The 21,954-nt window shown below is 39.7% G+C and overlaps 1 protein-coding gene across 4 annotated transcripts in view; it reads right to left on the reverse strand.

Moving 5' to 3' along the window:
- ADAMTSL1 (ADAMTS like 1) overlaps window positions 1-21,954 on the reverse strand; it is a 489,531-nt gene that overhangs the window by 88,971 nt on the left and 378,606 nt on the right. For all 4 annotated transcript variants that reach the window (XM_030004255.2, XM_030004254.2, XM_030004257.2 and 1 more), the window contains 4 exons: window positions 11,118-11,168; window positions 6,841-7,045; window positions 5,427-5,574; window positions 1,347-1,431 (listed from right to left, as the gene is read on the reverse strand). In XM_030004255.2, the coding sequence (XP_029860115.1) occupies window positions 1,347-1,431; window positions 5,427-5,574; window positions 6,841-7,045; window positions 11,118-11,168 (489 nt within the window). The remainder of the gene's footprint in view (window positions 1-1,346; window positions 1,432-5,426; window positions 5,575-6,840; window positions 7,046-11,117; window positions 11,169-21,954) is intronic.

The following is a 21,954-nucleotide window of genomic DNA, read 5'->3' on the forward strand; positions in this document are numbered from 1 at the left end:
TACTGATTAAAACTGTATACAGAGGTTACAATTATAGCATGCGTTTATCACAGTTCCAGAATAAAAAATCCAAAACATAACCTTAACAGTATTTTTAATTTCTCAACCTCATTGCTAAAGGTTTATTTGGTACACCAGTTTTACTGCAGCTTCCTTTTCATTGCAATTTTATTAGGCTAAGGAAGATTAATTATCCATAAATGACAATAAAACTCAATTCTGAATGAAATTCTGAGGGTTTTTTCAAACCACTAAATTTTTCTAACTTTTTCTGCAGTCCTGCTATTACTGAAATTGAGCACATGCAGAAACTGCTACACTGTATTTTCAATAGCACCATGTGAAGAACCTGGCTACACCAGGTCAGATTCATACAATCAGATTTTCTTGCTGATATATTAAAAAGGTAGGTATCAACCCTAAGTGGAAGTGTTCTTTTCCAGCTTTTTATTGTAATATTTTTTCCTTCAGCATTACCTGGAAATATTTTACGCCCTCTACCTCTTTCTAACTCAAAGAAATTTTTTTCACAAAACAAGAGACAAATGAATCGGAAAAGAAAAACCAAAAAGTTACAGTTAAGGGACATAATGAGTTAATTTCATGTATTTAGGAGGAAAATGTACATTTTCCATCATTTCAGGCAGCCCTAATGTGAGTGGACTGTCAATGTATGCACACAGGCCAACCTGCCATCCAAGAAGGCCTGCAGCAGGAGGAAGGGCTATTAATAGGGTACAAGGTGCTGACTGAGATCCAACTTGCAAAAGTGGCTGGGCAAAGACCATGAAATGGCTAGAAAAGCAGGAAGGGGAAAATCCCTGAAATGATGAGGTAAGTGATGATAAGGCAATTCAAACCACAGGGCTGAGGTTTCTAGTTTATTTTCCGCTAAAATTAATTAATTTAATTTGCTGTTACTACACTCTTCCCGGGGGGGAGAGGTAAGGGAGAATCATCACTGTCTGCCCTGTATTTTACCTTTTATTTCACAGGGGTATTGTGAGACTAGATAAAGGTGCTAAGCTGCAGAGATACAGTGGTAGTGGGGAACATGTAACTATGTAGGTAGATAGACTCTCACTATAATATTATTGTAAATTACCTTAAATACAACATGTACGTATTTGCTCAAATTAAATCTGCATTTGCCCTCTTGAATTCTGTCTCTTCGTACCTAAGTGTGATACAGCCTTAAGCCCATTGATTTCCACATGGTTGGGTTTAGCCTTTACATTACACTCCAATGAAAGCAAATTACAATTTCAAGAGACAGTGTTAGTTCAGCACAAGCCCCAGATCCCCACATCATGAGAACCTGTTGTAAGCAAATTTTTAAGACTTACGATGGTTCTTCAGACACCACCGCTCCTTCCTCCAGCTCTTGAGCCTGCTTATACCACGGCAACTTTGCTTCCACGGGAAGTTTCTCTATGGAACAAGCACAAGCATGTGAAAATAGGAAGCACGCAGCAATGCTGCTACGTGTGTCAGCCTCCCCTCTCTTGTTGATCATGCCTGTGACTCACGTGTGCCTTCATCCACGTAGAGGCTGAGCACAAAGAAGAAAGAGAGAGAAAGACGAGCAGGAGAGAGAGAACAAAACTCCTTTGTCACCTGGACTATAACGCTTACAAGGTTATGGGACCAGATAGTTCACTGTTGCAGCTAGAAGGGCTGCAGTGTTCTAAAGCCAGAAAGAAATATTAAATCACTTTTCAGACCATACAATTGGGCTGTAAATTTGGCCCTTTGGAAAGTATTTTTTGGAGGGAGTCTTGCAAGTGTAACAGGCCTCCATTGACATTGCAAAAGCAAAATGTATAAAATCCCTGTGTTTACCCTTAAATTTTAGAACATCAGAAGACACATTAAGCTTGGTTTTGATAGGTTACAAAAAGGAGGAAAATCCTCATTTGATGAGAGATACCACAGAAAAACAGAGAAACTGTAATAAAATCGCCCAGCTATACTTTTCAACTTTAAGTTTATCAGTTCATCAGCTATGTGGATTTAAAAAACTGAGCTTGATACTTTTTCTGTCATTTCTGATGGAAAACAGTAGAGCTGCTTTTCTTCCCCTCCAGGATGTGCACACAGCGTAATGAGCTGCTCTGCTCTGGGGAGTGCAGGGCCATGCTGCTTCACAAGCCAAACTCCGCTTTCATGCAGCGTCAAAGTGGAGTATTTGAGCTGAAGGTGGTGGAGCTGTTTCAGCTCCACAGGGGTATAAAGGAAGAACAAATTTGGCACTATAATTTGAGAAGGAGCTCTGCATTTCAACAAAACATTCTGGGCTAGGATCAGGGGAAAAAACACAAATAAAAGGGAGTGACACTCAGACTGCTGAGGAGAACCAGGGCCAGACCTATTTGCCCCTCACAAATCACCTAAGCCTTTCAGGTTTACATAATGCCTGGATTTGTACTCGCCAATGGGAGCAGATTAATGTCATTCAGAATAGTCAGGAATTTTCTGTGACTCTGTTGTGCACAACAGTGAACCTTTCACATATGCACATGAAATTTCCCACCTGTCAGTTGTATCATAGAGGAATAACAACTTACAACTTGATTACACAGCTACTGCAACTTTAGTCAAGCAAATTTTCTTGGAGCAAGTTATTAACTGAAGAAAAAAGGAACAGTAATAGAGTTACTATGCCTCTCTCTTAGAAATAGCTGGCCAAGCTCTTACTTTAACATATTTATAAGTGCTATTTAAGGATGAATATTTGCCAGCACAGCTCTTAGTTTAATCTATATTTTACTGCATTTGTTATCCAAAATATGTAGGAGATATTTCTATTTATATGTTCTGCAGCTTGTTTTATGGGTTTTGGAAAGCTAGATCTTACTTCTGTGCTTTTTTGCTTAGATGCAACTGCTTATAAAAAGCAAAAGCTCTTGTGTACCGTTGCCTGTTATGTGACTTTTAAAATAACTTTTCAGAGGTGTAGTTAATTATAATCTACACTGTAAAATTTGTTAGAGGATTAGAAATGTTGATGTTGTACAGTGTGCTTTGACATAAAAAAAAAAAAAAGAAAGACTAAAAAGCACTCCTAACATAAGCTAAGGAGGAACTGTTACCTTTGGAGATTGAAGTAAAATCTCTTCTTTTATAAAACTGTTCCAGTAAAAACACTTAAATCCTATATTTTACAGAGAGTTGTATTAGATGAATACACCTACTTTATTAAAACTGAAAATCATTACTTAATCCAGGGATATCCTATTTTTTCCCATTATTTGTGTAAGATAAAGTGCCTCAGTGCTTGAATAAACTAAAATGAAATAAATTACATGAACTATTTGCATTCTATTTCTGTTTAGCACAGTGTGTCAAAAGAAGAGGGAATTCCACATTTTTTGTCTTGCTGCTTCAGTCATCTAGGAAGATTGTTTTTCTGCTTTATGTTAATCCAGCTCCAAAAGTAAAAAGCAGGCTGAGATTAAAACATTCAGTAGAGGAGAGGTACTTTTCTACTTCTACTGCTCTAAATTTCTAAACTCTAGATTTGTGAAATAAAAACGTCGGACTTCCAGCACATAAATAGATTTGGATTGGAAGAGACCTCTGGATATCATCTGGTCCAACTCTCTTCTGAAAGCATGGTTCAGCCTTCAGATCCATGGGTCTTCAAACATTACCACTTGCATTATGGAGGGACAGCTGTGAGAGTGTTGTAGAATCAAGATGAGGAGTAAAATTAAACCCAAGCAAAACAGTATGCTTTGCGTAGGACTTTCCATCCCATGGGAAAAAATGGAAGAAAGAAATAGCCACCTACAATCAGAAATTAATTATGTATGTACTGCAAAGGGCAGCACAAGAGTTTATCCAGGGTAAAGATGCCAATAGGTTGCAAGGGTGGTCTTCCAGCAAACAGCAATTTACTTTGTTCCCAGACAAGTCCCACTGGAAGAGACTTCTTAAAGAGATGTAGGCAAGGAAAGCTTTCCTAGCTGGTCTTGCAGCCTTCTCAGGTTCCCTAGGCAGAAGTCAATTGTGGGTGGTTTGCAACACCTGATTTTTTGGTGTCTTAGTGCATTTTGCTTACACGTACACTGCAGGCAGACAGGATCTTGCTTAACCTGTGCTCTGAACACCATAAACAGATAAAGCCCCATAAAAGCAGCTTGCTGACTGAGCCCAAACCCACTGAATCTCTGTATCAGGCTCAGAGTCATGCTAACACTGCCACAGGACTTTTTTTTTTCATCTTGCAAATGAGGCGGAGTGAGCTCATGTCGGCCAACAAAATACAGTGCAAACATACTCTACGCTCCAGACTCCCTGTGGCCTGGGTTTTGCCATTTTGGTGGCTGGCAGACACAGTGATTTCTCATGGTCCAGATAAACTGGAATCTTGAAACTTGGCAAGTGTGCCCATCACTGGCCACTGAGTGCAGAAATTAAAATTCCAAATTTCACTGTTCCATCTTGGACCAGCACAAGGTCACAGATCACTCTTATTTCACAGGGCTTCATAATAAGTGCTCTTAATATGTATCAGGATAGCAATTCATTTTTTAAAAAGAAATAGATTTCTTCTTATGGTGGGGTTTAAGTCTCCAGCTTAGGGAAATTAAGTTCATGTGCAGTGCTGTAGCCCAAAAGTGTCTGTAAGTTAGTCAGCATACAGACACACAGGTTGTATTGATAGAGCTGTATACACACACATGTACACTCATATACCTGTGGAAATGGTCAAATACCTGTGTCTGCTGCACTAGGCCACTGCCTACTAATCCAATCCAGTCTCCAGGACTTTTCCTAATATTCCTACCCCAAAAGAATGTCCAAACAGCTGCAGAAATGTTTTATCCTTCTCTTAACAAAATGTGGGGCATTTACGCCAGTATTACTCTCTGTTTGAGGCCCAGGTCAAGAAACATTTCTATACAAACTTTGAGTACTCCTTGCTATAAGACGCTTCAAGTCTAACAGTCTGCCAAATTTTGCAGCCTTGCTGGCAAGAAGAACTTCATTTTGGGATGTACAATGCTTGCTTCTGACCTATTTCAAGCTCCAAATTATGAATGGGCACTTTAAAATTATGGTTACATTTATCTACCATAAATGTTATTTATTTATTTAATTCATTTTAAAATACAGGGCAAATTTAGCCCAGACACAATCAGTGAGGTCAAACCTGCTTACACAATGGTCAAATTTACAGTTATATTGCTTGGTCTACTGTACCACAAGTTAACAGTGGAAACCCTGGAGCTTGTAAGAAAGAGGAAGGGGCCAGCATTCACTTCAGGCTGTTAGCAGGCAGACTGGAATAGGAATGGCAGGCCTTAAAGGTGCAAATTCACAACTCAGTGCAGGTGGAAACAGTGCTACCAGCAACAAAACAAAACTGCTCAACATGGAAGAGCTCTGAAAAATGTACGAGAACCCTTCTGCCTCGTTACCTTTGGGTTTGTAGCAAGGAGTGGGTACTATGCATTCTTCTTTTATGTGTGGCTTTGTTTTAGGACTACAGCCTCCTGTATGCATCCCCCTGTGATCAATGCAAAGGACCACACGGTACCTGAGTCCTTGTCCACAGGTCACAGTGCACTGGGGGAAAAAAAGATAAAAAAAGGTGCATGTGATATGTCACAGAAGTGATAAATAAAAGGGGAATATGCAATACAAGTATGTGCATATCAGAGAGCAAAATATGATGCAGAAACACCGAGCCCTGAACATAAGTTATTCATCATAATATTTGGTAGTTATGGATAAGGTATAAAACTGACAGAAATTTGTGCCTTTTTTCTCTGTACATTTACTTGGTTTGGACATTTTGCTGCTGGATTTCTCTTGCAGTATCACTCTCTCAGAGTTGGCTACTTGGCTTGTGGCCATCTGTCCCATATTGGATATGCTCAGTAACACCCCGTCAGTTTCATCTGGAGCCACTCTGATTTGCTTGCACAAAGTACTGGGGCTTATGGGTTAACAGGGGTGACACTCAGCTATTTTGGAACATGGCACCGAACAGAATGAGAAACTATTTGGGCTTTCTTCCCTCAGACAGTTTCTTAAGTATTTTTTTCATTTATATTTGGTAAGGTACATCAATTTTTCCCCCTGTACAGATTGTTTCAGAAGTGGTTGTACAGGAGAGGATCAAAACTACCAACCAGTGTGGAGGGCTATGGACACTACCAATATTACTTTGCTCTTGGATAGCAGCTTTCATCTGGAAATCACTAAACAGCAATCAGTGAAGAACACCTCAATTGCGGGTAAGCTAGCTTAGCTTCTAAAACCCATTTTACTTGTTAAGAAACTGGGATGGTGAGAAACTACATTCAAGATTAAGTCTTTATGTACAAAATCAAAATACTTTTCTACTTTTGTAGAAAGACATTTCAAAGACATTTACTTTCATACAGAAGGAACGGTGAGTCAGGAACAGACAACTGCAAGCATCAAAGAGCAGAGTCATTTATGGCTTTGTGTATTTCTGGAAATTTCTCAGCAATTCATTGTATTCAATTTATGGCTGAAAAGTTGTAATAAAGAGATACCATTACATGCTTACTGGTTTTCTTTTGTATATTTCATTTTTGTTCCTAGTCTATCATTAGTAGAAGTTCACTAATTAACATTACAGATCTGATTTATTTTTCCATCATTCTCCTTAATCATTTTAATCTTATTAATACACTATTCCTGAGTATTTACTTTGCAGTTAGACAAATAATGTAATTTAGAACAAGGTCATGGTAATAAGGAAAGAAAAGTAGTGAATGTTCCTACTTCCACAAGCTCACTAAACTATAAGATATATTCTTAGTGCCGTAAATACAAAATCAACAAAGCTAAGCTGATTACCGGAGACCATTCCTGAGCAAGCCACTTTGGGCAGTCAAATATATTGCAAGGCTGGACAACAGGCATCTTTGGAGTATACATGCATTTCCATTCTTCCACGGGGCTGATATGCCCCTGAATGTCTTCTTCCACACATGAGACACTGCGGCTTTGAATGCCCCCTCCACAGGATGAGGAACAGGCAGTCCAAGGTGTACTTTCCCATCTGGGGAAAAAAAAGCCCAGAACAGAGAGGCATCAGGAAAAGGAACCCCTGCTGCCCCCACCCTCACCTGCACCCCCCAAATGCATAAACTGCTATCTGAAGGAGGGGGTTTTTTCCAATTAATGTCAGTAAAAATTAATCACATATATATTTTCATAAGTGGCCATAACAGCAAAGCACTCTCATGGCTCGTCTCTAAATCACAGGTTAGTAATATGAAATCTCCTCTCTCACACTAACCTAGTGACTACTACTACAGAAACTCTAAATACTTTTAACTTAATTCCTTTTATTTAATTGATGGGATTATCATATCATCACAATTTGTCATGTTCTGAGGAATCTTTGTCACAAATCACTGGAAGCTTAGTGTGCTCTGAAGCTGATGCTCCTTTTGCAAGAACATACAGGGAAACAGCAATGTTTCTTTCCAGGGAAACAACTGAGTTGAAGAAAAAAAAGATGGGAGGAAATTATCCGAAAGAAGACGTGACTATACTAATAGGATATGTGGCCTCTGATGGATAAACCACATGGGTCTTGTTTCCTTACAGTTGAGGCAGTGAGAGGAACTGAGAAACCATCTTTTCTCTACAGGTGCCACTTAAGAATGTAATGACAAATCCACAGAACAATGTGAAAAGCTATGCATACTTACAAGGATAATCCTTTTTTTACAGTGATGCATATACAATAATGTAGGCATAGTTTATACAGTACTGTAGGCATTGTTTTATATATGTACCTGTCTCTCCACATACATAAAATAGTCTGGTATTTCCTCTCTTATATTCAAGCCATTGTCACGGAGAGGACCCGGGACTGTTGTCATGATCCAGTGTGGCTATTCCTGTGCATGCCTGATGGTATAAAAGTGTGCATGTTCTATCTACCTGGAAACACTTCACAAAATCTTTTTTTTTTTCAAAGACAAATGTTCTTTTGATATGAATAGATATCCTTTTGATATCCTTTTGATAAGGACATTAGAAATAATGTTTGAAACAATTATTTTGGTCATAAATTTTCATTTTTTTTACTTAAAAATATAATTTTTGTGGAAAAAACCTCCACCTGTTTCCTCTTTCAGGCAAGAAGGAAAGAAAGGGAAGGGTGAAGATTTTTTTCTTCCACTTAAAACAAAAGAATTATTTTTATTGAGTAACAATTACAGGATCACCAAGATTGTTAAACAATATGAAAAATGCTTATCTTTCCTTCTGATTTTTCATCACATCAACCCATCTTTTTCTCATCAGCTCCAGTACATGTAAACACTACCCACACTTAGCTACTAGCTGAAACTGCCATAAAACTCAATGTGAAATGGCTTATGTTAATAGCTGTTTATGAATGGTAAAGCCACTGATTAATTCTACGACTTATCACTGAGAAGTGGTGAAACCATGTTTACACCATGCCATATCCATCACTGTGTGCTCAGCATAAGCCACATATGTCACGAACAGTTAATTTTAGCAATGTTTTTAGTTCAAATGTGTTACCTGTGTCGCTACTGAACAAGTTTCCCAGCATACAGCTTAGGTATCTCACCACCACAAATCTAAATGAAGAGGCCTCAGACTGAAACTCATGAACAGCAGAAATTGCTGCAGCCAGCCTGAACCAGCTTTTCCCAGGCATAAAAAGCGATGACACCAGGGAATTCCCTGGAGTCTTTGGGACAAGTTTCCAGATGCCTTAGGCAACCTCAGTAATACCAAGCAGCTTAAATCTAGGCAAGCAGTTTGGTCCTCAGGTTTTGTATGGGTGTAAGATGTAAGGTGAAGTTTCTCTGTTGCACAGCTCTTAAAGCAGGTGTCACAGCTCCTTTCGAGGTACAAAGGGTGCAACATTGACAGAGAATTTATGAAAGTAATTGGTGGTGCATTAAAAGTGAGCACTATATCTGCTAAACCATTCCTTTCCCTCTTTGTGACAAAATTCAAGGCTGAGGGTTTGCAGTAGGGAAATCTTACAAAGGTGCCTTCCCAGATTTGCTCTCCACTTCTGCCGGAGTGTTTGTTGCTCTACTCTGTCCCAGGTATTAGGTAGCAGTCTCAGACAGGTAATGCAACCAGGGCCTCTCTGGTTTGGTTGTTTTTCTTTTTTTTGTTTGGGTTTTTTTTGCCTAAACTCTGCAGGTTCAGAGGAAAGACATTTTATATCTCCCTGCCTTGGCTCTGTCTCATGCCAGCCTCGTGGTCTATTCAGTTTCTGCTGCCTCTGAGGTTTGGAAAAGAGATATGTGGCTGTGTGCTTCCTCTCGGCGCGAGGGAGGAAGACCTGAGCCCTGTTTGTGGGCTCATAGGAGCACATATGGGAGTGAGGGAGACGGAGAAGAGGGAAAACAGCAGAGAGAAAAAGGAGGGGAGAGGTCCCAGCCAGCAGTTGCAGCCTGAGCAATTGATGGGGGAGGGGGTTTAAAGGAGAATAGTGCGGCTGGGAGAGTGAATGTAAAGGGACTGTTATGGGGTGAGACCATAATCCAGAACAGCTTGAGAAACAGTCTCAGCCTTTTGATCATTTTCAGGGAATGATTTTTCTTTTTTTTTTTTTTTTTTTTGCTTTCAGTGTTACTGAAAGCCAAATACCTCAGGGCATTTTGATCCTTTATTTTGGATTTTCTTCAGCAGTAAAAAAGCCTCTGCCTAGCTGCCAGCTCAGGATGCTTTTTCCTTAAATGCAGTCCCTCCACTGTTAAGTACTGCTGAATCATCCTCTGATTAAAATTGTTCTCCATCTTTTGTCAATGTACACGCCCTTTGTATACAATTGAAATAAAATCCATTTTATTCAAAGCTAGAGTGTTAAACCCTGTATTAATATTCTAGCTTCTATACTGCTTATTAACAGAGGTTTAATTTTTGTGGTTAGGAGGTATGTATGTTTTTTTTTTAAATAAAGAACAGAGAAAAGTGTTTTCCAGAAAAAAGGAGTTAGACGCAGAGATATATTTTACAAGTGTATCTCACAAATATTTGGTGATAACGACTGTGTGTAAATAACCATAAGTGCTTAGCTAGGAAGAGAAAATCCAAATGACACAGATCTTTGATAAAGGCTGTCAGCATGAATGGCAGCCACAATGCTTGGCAAGTAAGCTGCTCTCCTCCTTGCCTTCTCAGTCACAGTTTGGGGTGGGTCCATGATTTGGCCAGAGACTCTGTTGAAGGTGAATGCGCTGTGCTTGCACACTGATGCTGAAAGCTGTCTGCATTAGGCCTCCCCATGGTTTGAAGGGGTCGTTTCCTCAGCAGGATGAGACTAACAAGTTGCCTAGGGGGTTCTTTCTGTGATTACATACTCCATGACACAATAAATTAATGAAGGAAACACAGCACAATACTATTGCATGTCCAGGCAGTATTTCAAAACCAAAAGGTTATTATCCTTCAGCTAACAAACATTTTTATCAGCACCAGTCTTATTCATTGCTTTAAGAGTAATTACTTGTGATTATTTCCATGACACCCTCAAGTCTTACATTAAAGATGTTTTAATTGTGAGATAATTAATAATACAAATCAGGCCTTGATCCTATTCCTGTCCCTGATCTCTGATTCCTTAGAAAAGCCAATGGATTAAAGCCCCTGGGGAAGGCATTAGCATGGGTTTGCAGGATCAGAACACAACACTAATACTATCTAAACCCAAAATCTCACAATTTGTAAGCATGCCAGAAGCAGCACTGCCAGAGAGAGAGAGAAAGTCTGATGGTTCATTACAAAACCACAGGTTATAGTCCTGTTCAGAGATGAGTAAACGGAAGAAAAAAGAAAGGTGTGAGAGAAAAGGGTAGGTGGGGTGGGGGGGGGTGAGGAAAGAAAGGGACCACACACTTAATAAGTCTGCATTGCTGCTTCAGCTAGAATATTGTTTCAGTTCTGCATGAACAGAATTTAGAACAACAGGTTAGCACTTGAACATCTCTAGGTTAATCTGCAGTTGAGAGCAAGAGAAAAGCAGCATCTGTTAACTTAGTTTGAGAGCAAAGCACAAATGCAGAGACATGAAAAAAAGAAGTAAATGTGTTTGTTAATCCTAGCATCTGGTTGACTGTTTTACATACCGAGGAAGGGGATGGTAGAGGTCATAGGGCATGATCTGCTTGTATCCATCACTGTTAGGAACAATAATGCCAACCCTCTGAGTAGAAGGTACACATAATAAAATAAACACTAAATGATTACATCATACAACTTTTTTTTTTTACACAATATTACAAAAAAACCCCAAACAAACAAGATATTTTACCTAAGTTGCTATCACACTTAAAACAAAACTTACACTCCCATTCTACTGTTTCTGAGTCATTCAAAGAATAAACCACTGATTACTACTTTATTCTTATGAATATATTACTGTTTGACTAAGAAGCAATCCATTACCACAAATTCCCCACATGAGTTGTCCAAATATTATTTAAAATTATGAGGTTACTATCTGCCATTAAAAAAAATAATTCTACACTAAATACTTTCTTGGACCTTGGATCCAAAGTCACTGAAGACAATAGGGGAACCTCTATCTGCTTCACAGAACTCTAGATGAACTGTTATATGGTTGTTTCTGCCCTTCGGATAAAACATCTGCTTTTACAGGGGTTGGGATTAGAAATTTGGGGAATCCCAGTGCAAGAATTCAAAATCTGTAATTCTTGTCTCTCCACCTGAAATCAGCCCAATACCATTCATCTTCAGAACCTGTCTCTTTATTTGGGTTTTTCTGGAAGAAAGAAGGAGCTGAAGAGAAGAGTAACATGTCATGTTGGTTTTTTTGGTTGGTTGCTTTTGGTGGTGGTGTGACTGGTTGGCTTGGATTGCAGTAGTGTTATTGGTATAGTGTCTAAATAATATAACATCTAAAGGTTATAGAAGGCAATAGTGTAGGTCAAAATTAGTTATTATCTGAACCATTATCATGCCAGTTATGTGTGAGATGGATGTCACTTGACTTGTTGGCAACTACAGGATCTCACTGAATTGCTAGTCTGGAATTTCATCTTTTGTCTGCACTTTTTATGGATTCTGACTCAGAGTAACTCTACCCGTGTTGTTTCCCAATTGTCAGGCATATCTATTAACGTCAAATAGATGATCCCACAGCACCTCATCTATCAGTTTAATCGAAGCCACTGTGCAACAGGGGACTTGGATGGGGCAGGTGGGCACAACTATCAAAGAGTGAACGCCAATTGCATTAAAATAAAAAGTGTGTCCCTACACAAGTTACAGAGAGAGGAAACTGACTGAAAAGAATGAAGGTGGGTTTTGAGAGCCCCATACAGATGAGAAGTGCTAGGTATGCTGCTATGGATTTCTGCAAGGGGGAAGGAGCAATGGAGGTAGAAGGGAGAAAGTATTCTCCATCCTCAACACAGTTCACTGAAAAATGCTGTAAGGATTCAAAGGAGCCTTGTCATGCTAAGACTAAAGGGGTCTTTTCTCCATTCAGTCAACAGGGTTTTTATGTGCATAACTTGTCTGTGATAGGAGAATGGATCCCATTGTGTTTTCACAGCAAGGAGTCAGCGCCAGGTCAGCGTGCTGGAATTTTCCAGCTAAAGCGTGCAAAGATGCTGGAGCCCTCGGAATGTGTGATGGGGACTAGACAACTCCCTCTAAGATTAGCAGCCTCTGCAGTCTCAGGGGTCCTCTCCATGAGTGTGCGTATTTGCATCTTCAGAGAGCTGCCTGTCTCCACAAAAATCTAGAAATCTAGGAGAGGCAATTCTGCCACTGGGAAACTTTGGAAAAGACAAATGGGTCATTTAGAGTATGGCCAATGAACAAGTCTTTTCAGACTTAGCTTGATGGGTAAATGCCTGGAGAAGTTTGAGAAATTGTGTACTAGTATTTTAAGAAGATGGAAGGGGACATTTTCTGAGGTTTTTTGCTCATGCTTTTGGGAATCTCTGCTGTTTTCTTGACTCTTCTACCACTGCTGCTGAAGTTCCACTCTGAAGCCTTTTGCATTTTCCAGCTCATCAGCTTGCTGAGGAGCGGTTGGAAAAACTTGGAAAAACCAAGTTCATAAATGAAATAATTATGCTATAAAAGCATCTACTGCCTAAGAAAGAAATAGATTTCAAAACATTTCTCACTCATTGCAGTGAGAAATGTTTTCTTTCTAATAAACATGATCTGTATGCATAATCCTGGTCTACATGCATTAGAATGCATGATATCCAAGGCTATTCCAATGGAAATAACTGTACCACATCCAAACACTGTTATGAAGACTATATAACATTTACAAAGCACTAGATTAATATTGTCATTGGAAAGGTTTGACCCTCAAAGAATTTTGCATACATAAATTACATTTCTGTAAATGGTATAAAGCTCCACAGAATTATTGACACTGTCCTTGTGCATATGTGAGGGGCTGCCAAAGGCTCTCATTCTGTTACTGCAAGATAATAATCCCCAGCAACGTAAGTCCCATGGTTACAGTGAGGAAAAAGACCCCCCCAATAATACACAATGGCTTAATCTATGACTTTAAAAATCAGCTTGAAGATACAACAAAACAGCGGATGGTCATTTTACTATCAATGGCAACTGCATCTTTCTTAGCTAGTCTTGTGTGGGTTTTTTGTGTGTGTTCCACAAAAAACGCCCAAGCCTAAATGAACTATTTAAAAAGCATCTTAGAGATTACTTTGCTGAATCCTGTACTTTTTGGCTGGACAAAGTGGTTTAAATTCCATAAATCTGTCAGTCCATGATACTCCTATAAAAAGATGGAAGACATCTAGTTTATGGGCTTTGTTCACTGTACATTACTCAAAGCAAAGGAGATGGTGTGCTAAATGAACAGAGAAAATAGTAATAATTCCTCCACTACACTGAGATTTCCGACTGATGTGGGAGTAGCTAGCAGGACTCATTCACACAACACCTACAGCAAACCTGCTTTGGCAGGAGCAGGAGCACAAAGCAAATAATTTTGAAGAGCTGTCGTGTCTCATATGTCTGAAATCTCCCATGCCTTTCAGACCAGCAAGTTGTGCCATATACTTTGCAGGTTGGTTTGCTTTCCTCCTGAGTTCTGTCGGCTTCAGCACAGTTGCTCTTTCAAGGCACATGTCCAGCTGGAGCAGGAGCTGCACATACCAGAGGTGGGTGTTCTGCACCCAGGCCTGCCATCTCTGCAAACATTCGGCCTTCCCCTGGGATGGGTGCCCGCAGCTGTGTTCCTTGAAAGTCATGTTTGGTGTCTTCTTCCCTGGTAGCTACTTTTCCGCCTTAAGCTACCCTCTTAGCATGAATGACAGGCGCAAATGCCTCTCTCCTGTAGCTCCCTGATGACTCTCTCTCCAACAAGGTTCCAGCCCTTCCTGCCTCCCTCTCCTGCATGACCACGGCTCTCAGGTTGGCCACCTGCTGAGCTGAGCAGGGGCACGGGGGCTAGAACTGGGAGAAGAGCCAGCAGAGAGAAAGGACATCTCCCCCGGAGATGCCTCAGGGTGGTGTGACCCTGCATGGGGACGATGTGCCAAGGCTGGGAGTGGGGAGGGGTGCCTGACGCTCCTGTGCTGGTGCTCCCACGTCCTGCCGTGCCAGTGCCCAGCCTCTGCAGGACACTCGCATGCCTCGGGCTCACAACTCTCACTTCTGCTGCGGGCTCTCTTTTCCTGTGGGTTTCCTACGTGCAGTGCTGCAGCCCCAGGGCTGCCCACACTCCTGGATGGCTAGAGCTGTTACACCTCTTTCCTAATGAGGACTTGCCCAGTGAAGGTTTAGAACTTCGCTGAAATCTGTCAGACTTGAGAGTAAATGATCTGCATGGCAGGTACTATGCCATATAAGCAATGATCCGAAGCAGGCCTAAGATACTAATAAGACCTGAAAAAGTTCAACACAAAAGACAAGAGTTTAGGATCTGAGCATCTCCCTGAGAGCCATGATTATCACTGGACAGACAACAGGCTTGCAAAAAAGTCTCCAGTTTAACACTACAAGTCCTGACCCTAAGGTGGTGTGTGATACTGACCCTCCCCTTAGAGTGCTCTGTGAAGATGCTGCAGTGTGACATTATCACCTTGTGCTACAAGAACACTTTCTGCCTTGAGAAACAGGTATTGAGGCCATCAGATAGATGGTATCTGTTAATGTTTCCCATGGGTTACTCTGTAAAACTATCACTATTTCCATTCAGAGCTGGGGAAGTTAACATCTATGGTTACACCACAGGTACAGGCAACATTGGCTTTTGAATGCCTACTTTTGCAGGTGGTGAGTGTCGTAATTCTCAGTTACACTACCAATATGAGTTACATTTCTGGTTTCTGGACCACCATGCCTAATCCTCAGATATAGATAGTATTGTGATCGTCTTATCACATTGCACTCTAACAATGTGGAACTTGAAGAGCTACCATGTAGTTTGTGTTTACATATCCTTTTATATGGTGTTAATACTTTACAGATTGGTAAAAACCAATGTCCCCTACCTAAATATTTTTAAATGGAATGTCAGTGGATACTCAAATAACCCACTTAAAAATGCAAAGGACTGCCAAGAAAGCTATCCTTCTGTGTCAACTTCCAGAAAAATCTCACACTTTAGACAGTATGTCTGTTCAACACAGCAGTATCTCACCTTTATAATAAATGACTTGTTCATGGTGTACAGATTTCAAATTCTAAGACTCATATGGTTTACTTATCATTGCCATAGACTGCTAAAAACTAATCTTTTTACAGGCTTGAAATGGGTGTTATCAATTGGAAGCAGCAAAAGTACTTCCTTCCTGTAGCACAACTGTAGTGCTTCTAAAAATCCTCCCTTTTTTATTCAGTTAAATATTTTATGGTGTTTTGGATGAGCAGTGTTTTGATACAAAGGTGGAAATTTGTTATTTTCTACTACTAAATGTTAACAACTGAATAGCCAGTGAAAATCTCTGTAAATGACCGTCTTACTACTTGCTGCAGTTTTGGTCTCTTCTAGGACTTAAATAGACTACATTTCCCGTAACTTCATCTTGGGCAGACAGATATCTGCATTTGATGCTCATAGCTGTACAAGAACTACTCTCCCACCTTATAGTTTGTTATCTGATGCATCCTGACAGCTCCTTTCTGCCTTTCTTTCTCTTTCTTTAATATAAACTATCTCCTTAGAGATGAATTTGCTCTGCTATTCACATCTTTTAACAATTTGACGAATGCTTCCTGGCCTGCCCTCCCTGCCTGTTCAGACAAAATAATTTTCTAGCTTAATTTAAATGCCTTTTACCCTGCCCCAAAATTCAAGGTTTTTGTCTATTAGTCTTGAGAAGTAAATTGCCTTTTTAGGCATTAGGAGTATCTGCAGCTCATCTTTATCCTGCTCTTGAACTCAGGTGACCCCGATTACGACTACCAGAACATTGCTGTTGCTATCAGCTCCTTCTCCATTTACAACTCCTGTATATGAAGGCATATGTACTGCCATTTCTGCTCAAATGTACCACTATTTCCAGTTCAGCCTTCCTGAAAACTTATCTGGTGGTTCTTTTCCTGCTACTCTGAATTGTTTTTGGCCTCCTAAACTTCTCCCCACATTTTTCAGGCATAATGCATCACTTTGCTCATTTCTCCAGCAACCTCAGTAGTTCCTCAGTAAATTCTGAACTGTACAAAAATCACCCTCCATAAATATATAGTTGGAATGACTGATGTTTGTTGACCATACTCCCTCATTTGCAGGCAGCGTCTTTTTGCTACTACCGGTCTCATTTTTCCAGCACATGCAACTTCAACCATGCTGGTGGAAGAGGTTTGTTCTCCCTTCTGCTTTGACAGCTAAAACCTTCATGTCTCATCTTCCCCTGGAATGGCTCTCTCTTGCTGTCTCTAGGATCATTCATATGCGTATGATTGGCTGTGGAAATTGAGACCAGACCCAGCAATCAGAGGCAACCAAAGTTCAGAGAGCACTGCAAGGCAGAAAGGCTTTCTTACCCCGCCCTGTAACAAATTAAGAACTTAAGTAAAAATGCAAATCCACAGAAATGACCATTTGCCTGAGGCAGAGATCAGGAAAGGGCATTGTCATGACCAGTGTCCCACATCCATGCAAAAAGCTGGGGTGTTGTCAAAAAGCCCAGTGTCTGTGGTAATTATGGGATATTTTATGTGAAAGAGTATTCAAAACAAAGTTTAAATCTATCATATGTCCCAGTCGAGGGCAATAACAATAAATGAGTCATTGTGTCTCACACCCCTCTCATCACTGCAGATCTATGGCTGCTACTGTGTAAATCAGAAAGTGCAGCCTGCCTTTTCAGGAACATATGGGCACTCCAGTTTTGTTCATCTTCCAGAAGGAATGTAATGAAAATGGGAACACTGCACTGCTGTGATACTTGGCTTATAATTGCTATCTACTGTAATACCTTTAGGGAAGCTGATAACAAGCAAATAAGTATGCGTTTGTCCTCTTCCTGCTTCAGCTGCCAATTTGTAATGAAGCAAGGAGACCTCTGTTACTGATTAAAAGAATACTCTATGTTGCCCTTTTAATACTGTACATTTACTCATTACTACCTCTTTTTCTTTTGAAGGAAACATATTGAAGTTATCATGCACGTCTTACACTGTTGCCCAGGAACTTGTATACACTTTCACATCACCAAGTATTTTGGGGACTTCTCACTACTTGGCATTACTCTGAAGGGCCATAATATCCTAGCAGTCTTTTGTGTGCTTTTACTTGTACTTCATTGCTCTTGTCAGATTAGCTAAAAATTAACAACTAAAAAGTACAATTTTATTTAAATTTTCTTTTTGCTGATGCCTGCCTCTGCCACCACCCAGTATGGATTGTTAAGTGCAAATGCCAAAAGAGAAACTTTGATGAGTAGGAAGAGGAGTTTGCAATTTTGCTGGAGGACTCCATAAACTGTGGATAGTTGAGAATTCTTTCAGGTCTTTGAGTGTTCTTGCTTGAACTAGAGGTATTTCCCCAAACTTTCCACAGGTACTAACAGTATTTCTGGTGGCAGGCTTACAGATAATGCTCTAGGCAAATTCCAGGATTTTTGCCTGTGCAGATCAGACTGGCATTATTGATAGGCAAAGTGATAAAAAGAAGCCAACATGTTAGAGGCTTGCTAATATCACATTTTTGAAACAGTTGATGCATGAATTTAGAATCTTTGCTGAAGTGGCCTTAGAAATCTTTATACACCATTGAAATGTCCTGGTAAAAGCACCAGTAAAAGCTTTTGTGACTCAGAAAACCCCACATTAACATGTAGCAGAGATCGGCAAAAAATAGAGGAGATGATTGGTAAAAATGCAGAACAGTGCAGCTGGGAATGCCACTTACAAGCTGAAGATGAAATCTAGAAGCAGCACTGATGTTGCTCCAGAGAGTATCCTGGTGAGTAGGTGAATGATGACTGGGGCAAAAGCCTTTTTCATATTTGTAAAAGTTGCTTTTTGAAGGAATGCTTTTGAATTATGAAAGAAACGGTGTCTTCAGCTTATGGCACCTCAGAATTGTCCTAAGTAAGTGTTTAGCACACCCAATTAAGTCAAAACTAAACAGACTTTTTCTCAAAGCAGAAAAAAATTCCATTCACCTTTTATTAGAGGATACCAGACAGGAGGATACTGATGACAGCTAAAAAACCTCCTCTAAACCCTCCAGTCTGTGAAGTTTTGGATAGTTAAAAGATTTGCAATTAATTAAACACGTGAAATCTTAATGTTGGATTTTGCCACGTAGAAGGGGAGTGGACTAGATCGAACTGGGTACTATTTACGTCGGAAGACATTATACATATATTTGCCAGTCAAGTACGGACTGTTGTAAAATCTTAATGGACCGTAAATAAACAGATCTTTTCTTTCTATCTTTCTAAGGTGAGAGCTGGATCCCAAAGAACCAGCCAGAGAGGCTGGATAGGGCATTGATAGCATGGAGGGACAAAAAGGGACTTCACCATCTATCCTGGAAGACACTTATTACCAGTCTTACTTAGGTGGATGGGCCACCTTTACTTAACCCAGAAAAGGAACATGTATAAATTATATCTGTTTGATAAATAACTTCCCCCACACTGCTTCTCCTCTGAGTATGTGAGAAACTGGGTTTACAGAAAGAAAAGTTGATTCATTTTCCATGTCCGTTCAGTCTAAGCTTTTTTTGCGACTTATGATGCCAGCAATACTGCTAATTATTGCCATAATAAGCACAATAAAGTAAAATGTTTCTATGCACTAAGCCTAAAGAGGCAACTAATTGCAGGTCCACATGATACTCCTGGTATTCATTGAAACTTTTCTTTCAGCCTGTCCTTTGCTGAAAATTTTAATGTAAGCTCTCCTACAGTAACCCCTCTCAGTTGCTTTATTCAGTGCCACTGTGGTCTTCCACCATTATTTTCTGTGGCATTCATTGACACACCATAGGAACAGTCAGCAACCACTAATCAGCTATGCCTCACTGGAACAGGGTTTGCCAGGAAAAATTAACATCTTCATTTTATATCGGCAGAGCAGAGTGGCTGCCACCCAGCAAAGACACTGCAGAGCCAAGACGCCCTCCTCGCTCATGCTTCTGACCCCGTTGTTCTGCTTCACCTACCCTCTTCCTGACCGTAAGACAGCATCGGGATTCCAGAAGTTACCACAGATTTCCTTTGGTTTTCTGTCTGGGTTGTTGATTCTTGAATTCTTTACAAAGACACTTTTGAAAATAATCATTTTCAATTTGACATTCCGTGAGGATGTTTCCAAAAAGCCAATTCCTCTGTTACTGCCTGTACCCTGGGACGGCATAGCTGTACTTCTAAATGACTCTCCCTCCCCTCAGGGTTTTTGTATCAACAACTTTGCCTTGTTATGTTTTATATAAAACAAAAATTGCTTCCTGACATCTGCCTAGCTGTTATTTTTTTTCTCTCTTTCCTCCCATGTACCATGCAGTAGTCTGTCTTACCACTTGAGAATGTAATTTAAAATTATCTGGAAAAGTGTGGAAAATATCGATAGTATAAATTCCAGAGGCAAATTACATATTTGACTCAGGACTGTATTTTTAAAAAAAAGCAGCTTAGGCTTTAAAAAAAAAAAAAAAAGCAGCTACATAAAATTACATTCTTATTGGTACTGTGAGAGGTGAATCTAAAAGACAGGTTCCATATCAATTCACACCTTTCTGCAATCCTTTTTCTGAGATGTTCACATTTAGGTCTCTTACCTGATCATACCTGGCCTCTACTTTACTGACATCTGTCTCAAACAATTCAAAGGAGAATTCAGAGAAAGAGTTTTTGATCTGAGAAAATCACTGAGGAAAAAATACAAGATCTTTATTACAGTAAGGTTTCTAGTTGCAACTGTTAATATATTTAAGTAACCTGAGGAATTAATTTTTTTTTTTTTTTTTTTGTGAAAGTACTAGGACAAGAGAAGCCAGATACTGAACGTGACAGAATATTGCTAAAGGAAAAAAAAATGGTCTTGCTGCATTGTGGGAAAGTAATCTTTAGGTTGAAAAATCACTTCTGAATACGTGCTCAACAGGAAATACTTTCCACAAAGCCCTAGTGAAGCTGCATTCTTAATATTATATCCTTAATACGTCCTAATGAAATACATGATAAAGTATGTAACTTAAAGAATGTACAACACAGCTGAGATAAATGTTGGATTTTGAGATTTGATATTTCTACTATTTAATTCTGGGAGATTTTAACTTCAAATTTTAAACTGTATAAGAACATTTCTGGCTTTTAATTATTCACAAACAGAATTACCATTAAAAATGTGTTTAGTAGACCAAAGGAATATAAACTGCCATACACTCTGGGTAAAAGTGTCTTCAGTGATGAAGAAACCTGAGTGTTAAGTCCAGCTATGAAAAGTCAATAAACTTTAATGAAAACTTTCTAGAAGAGGTAAAAGCTGTCTTGGGCTTGGAGTGATTTGTTCTGCTCTGATAATGACTAGCTAGTCTAAAGCTGGTATACCTGGTTTAGGATGCAATCATCTTCAGTCAGGTGGATACATAGTCCCGTAGGTCCGTAAAGCATCCCTCTCCTGGCTAGGATATCTTTTTTCTATGGCAACCTCCAGCAATCTGAAGGGCCATAGCAACATTTTAGGTGACACTTACTTGAACTCACTTTATCAAACTTGGCACAAAACTAGTCTAGAGGGAAAGCAGAAGGTAAATAAATGGCTTTAGGGCATCCTTGCATGCATGTCTGCTGGGCTGCACTTAACCATCTTTTAGCAAAGCCACACAAGAGGACCAAACGGTTTAGGTTACACAAATAAATGCTTGCGGCTTATGAGTGGCTGCAGACTGACTTCCACTGAAGTTCAGGGGAATCAGTGCAACAAAGGACTGGTCCTTTTTGTGGTTTTGTTCCTTTTCTTATACATGGGAAATCTGACTCAGTGATCTTACTATTTTTACTATTAGTCCTCTGAGAAGAATGCTTGACAGGGGAGCAGAGAGGAGTCTTTTGTATGGGGCCAAAAAGTATTGATAATTAGAAGAAATTCCCACGTTACAGTCTTAAAAGCTGCCATAACGGCAAGTAAGCTTTTTATTAAGGAGAAAATGTAAAAAGCCATGAAAATAATGCCTCTAATTATGATAACAACCATTTTCCAACAACATTTTTACCCCAAGAGAATTTTTTCCATCTCACTAACACTTAAGAGACATGTGTTGATCATGGGATGGTATAAGGGACAATTTGTTTTCTCACACTTTATAACATTTAATGAGGCAAAACATAATCTGAGGGGAAGAAACAACCATTTCAAATCAGTCCTTGCAATGTGGAGGTGCTAAACAGCGGTCTTTTTCTACACGGTACATCCTCACGATGAGAAAGAGGTTTAATTACATGGGCTAAATGACACTGTAAGCAATAGCAACAGAATATTTTC

This window comes from Aquila chrysaetos, chromosome Z, assembly GCF_900496995.4.
Source record: "Aquila chrysaetos chrysaetos chromosome Z, bAquChr1.4, whole genome shotgun sequence".
Lineage (NCBI taxonomy): Eukaryota > Metazoa > Chordata > Aves > Accipitriformes > Accipitridae > Aquila > Aquila chrysaetos.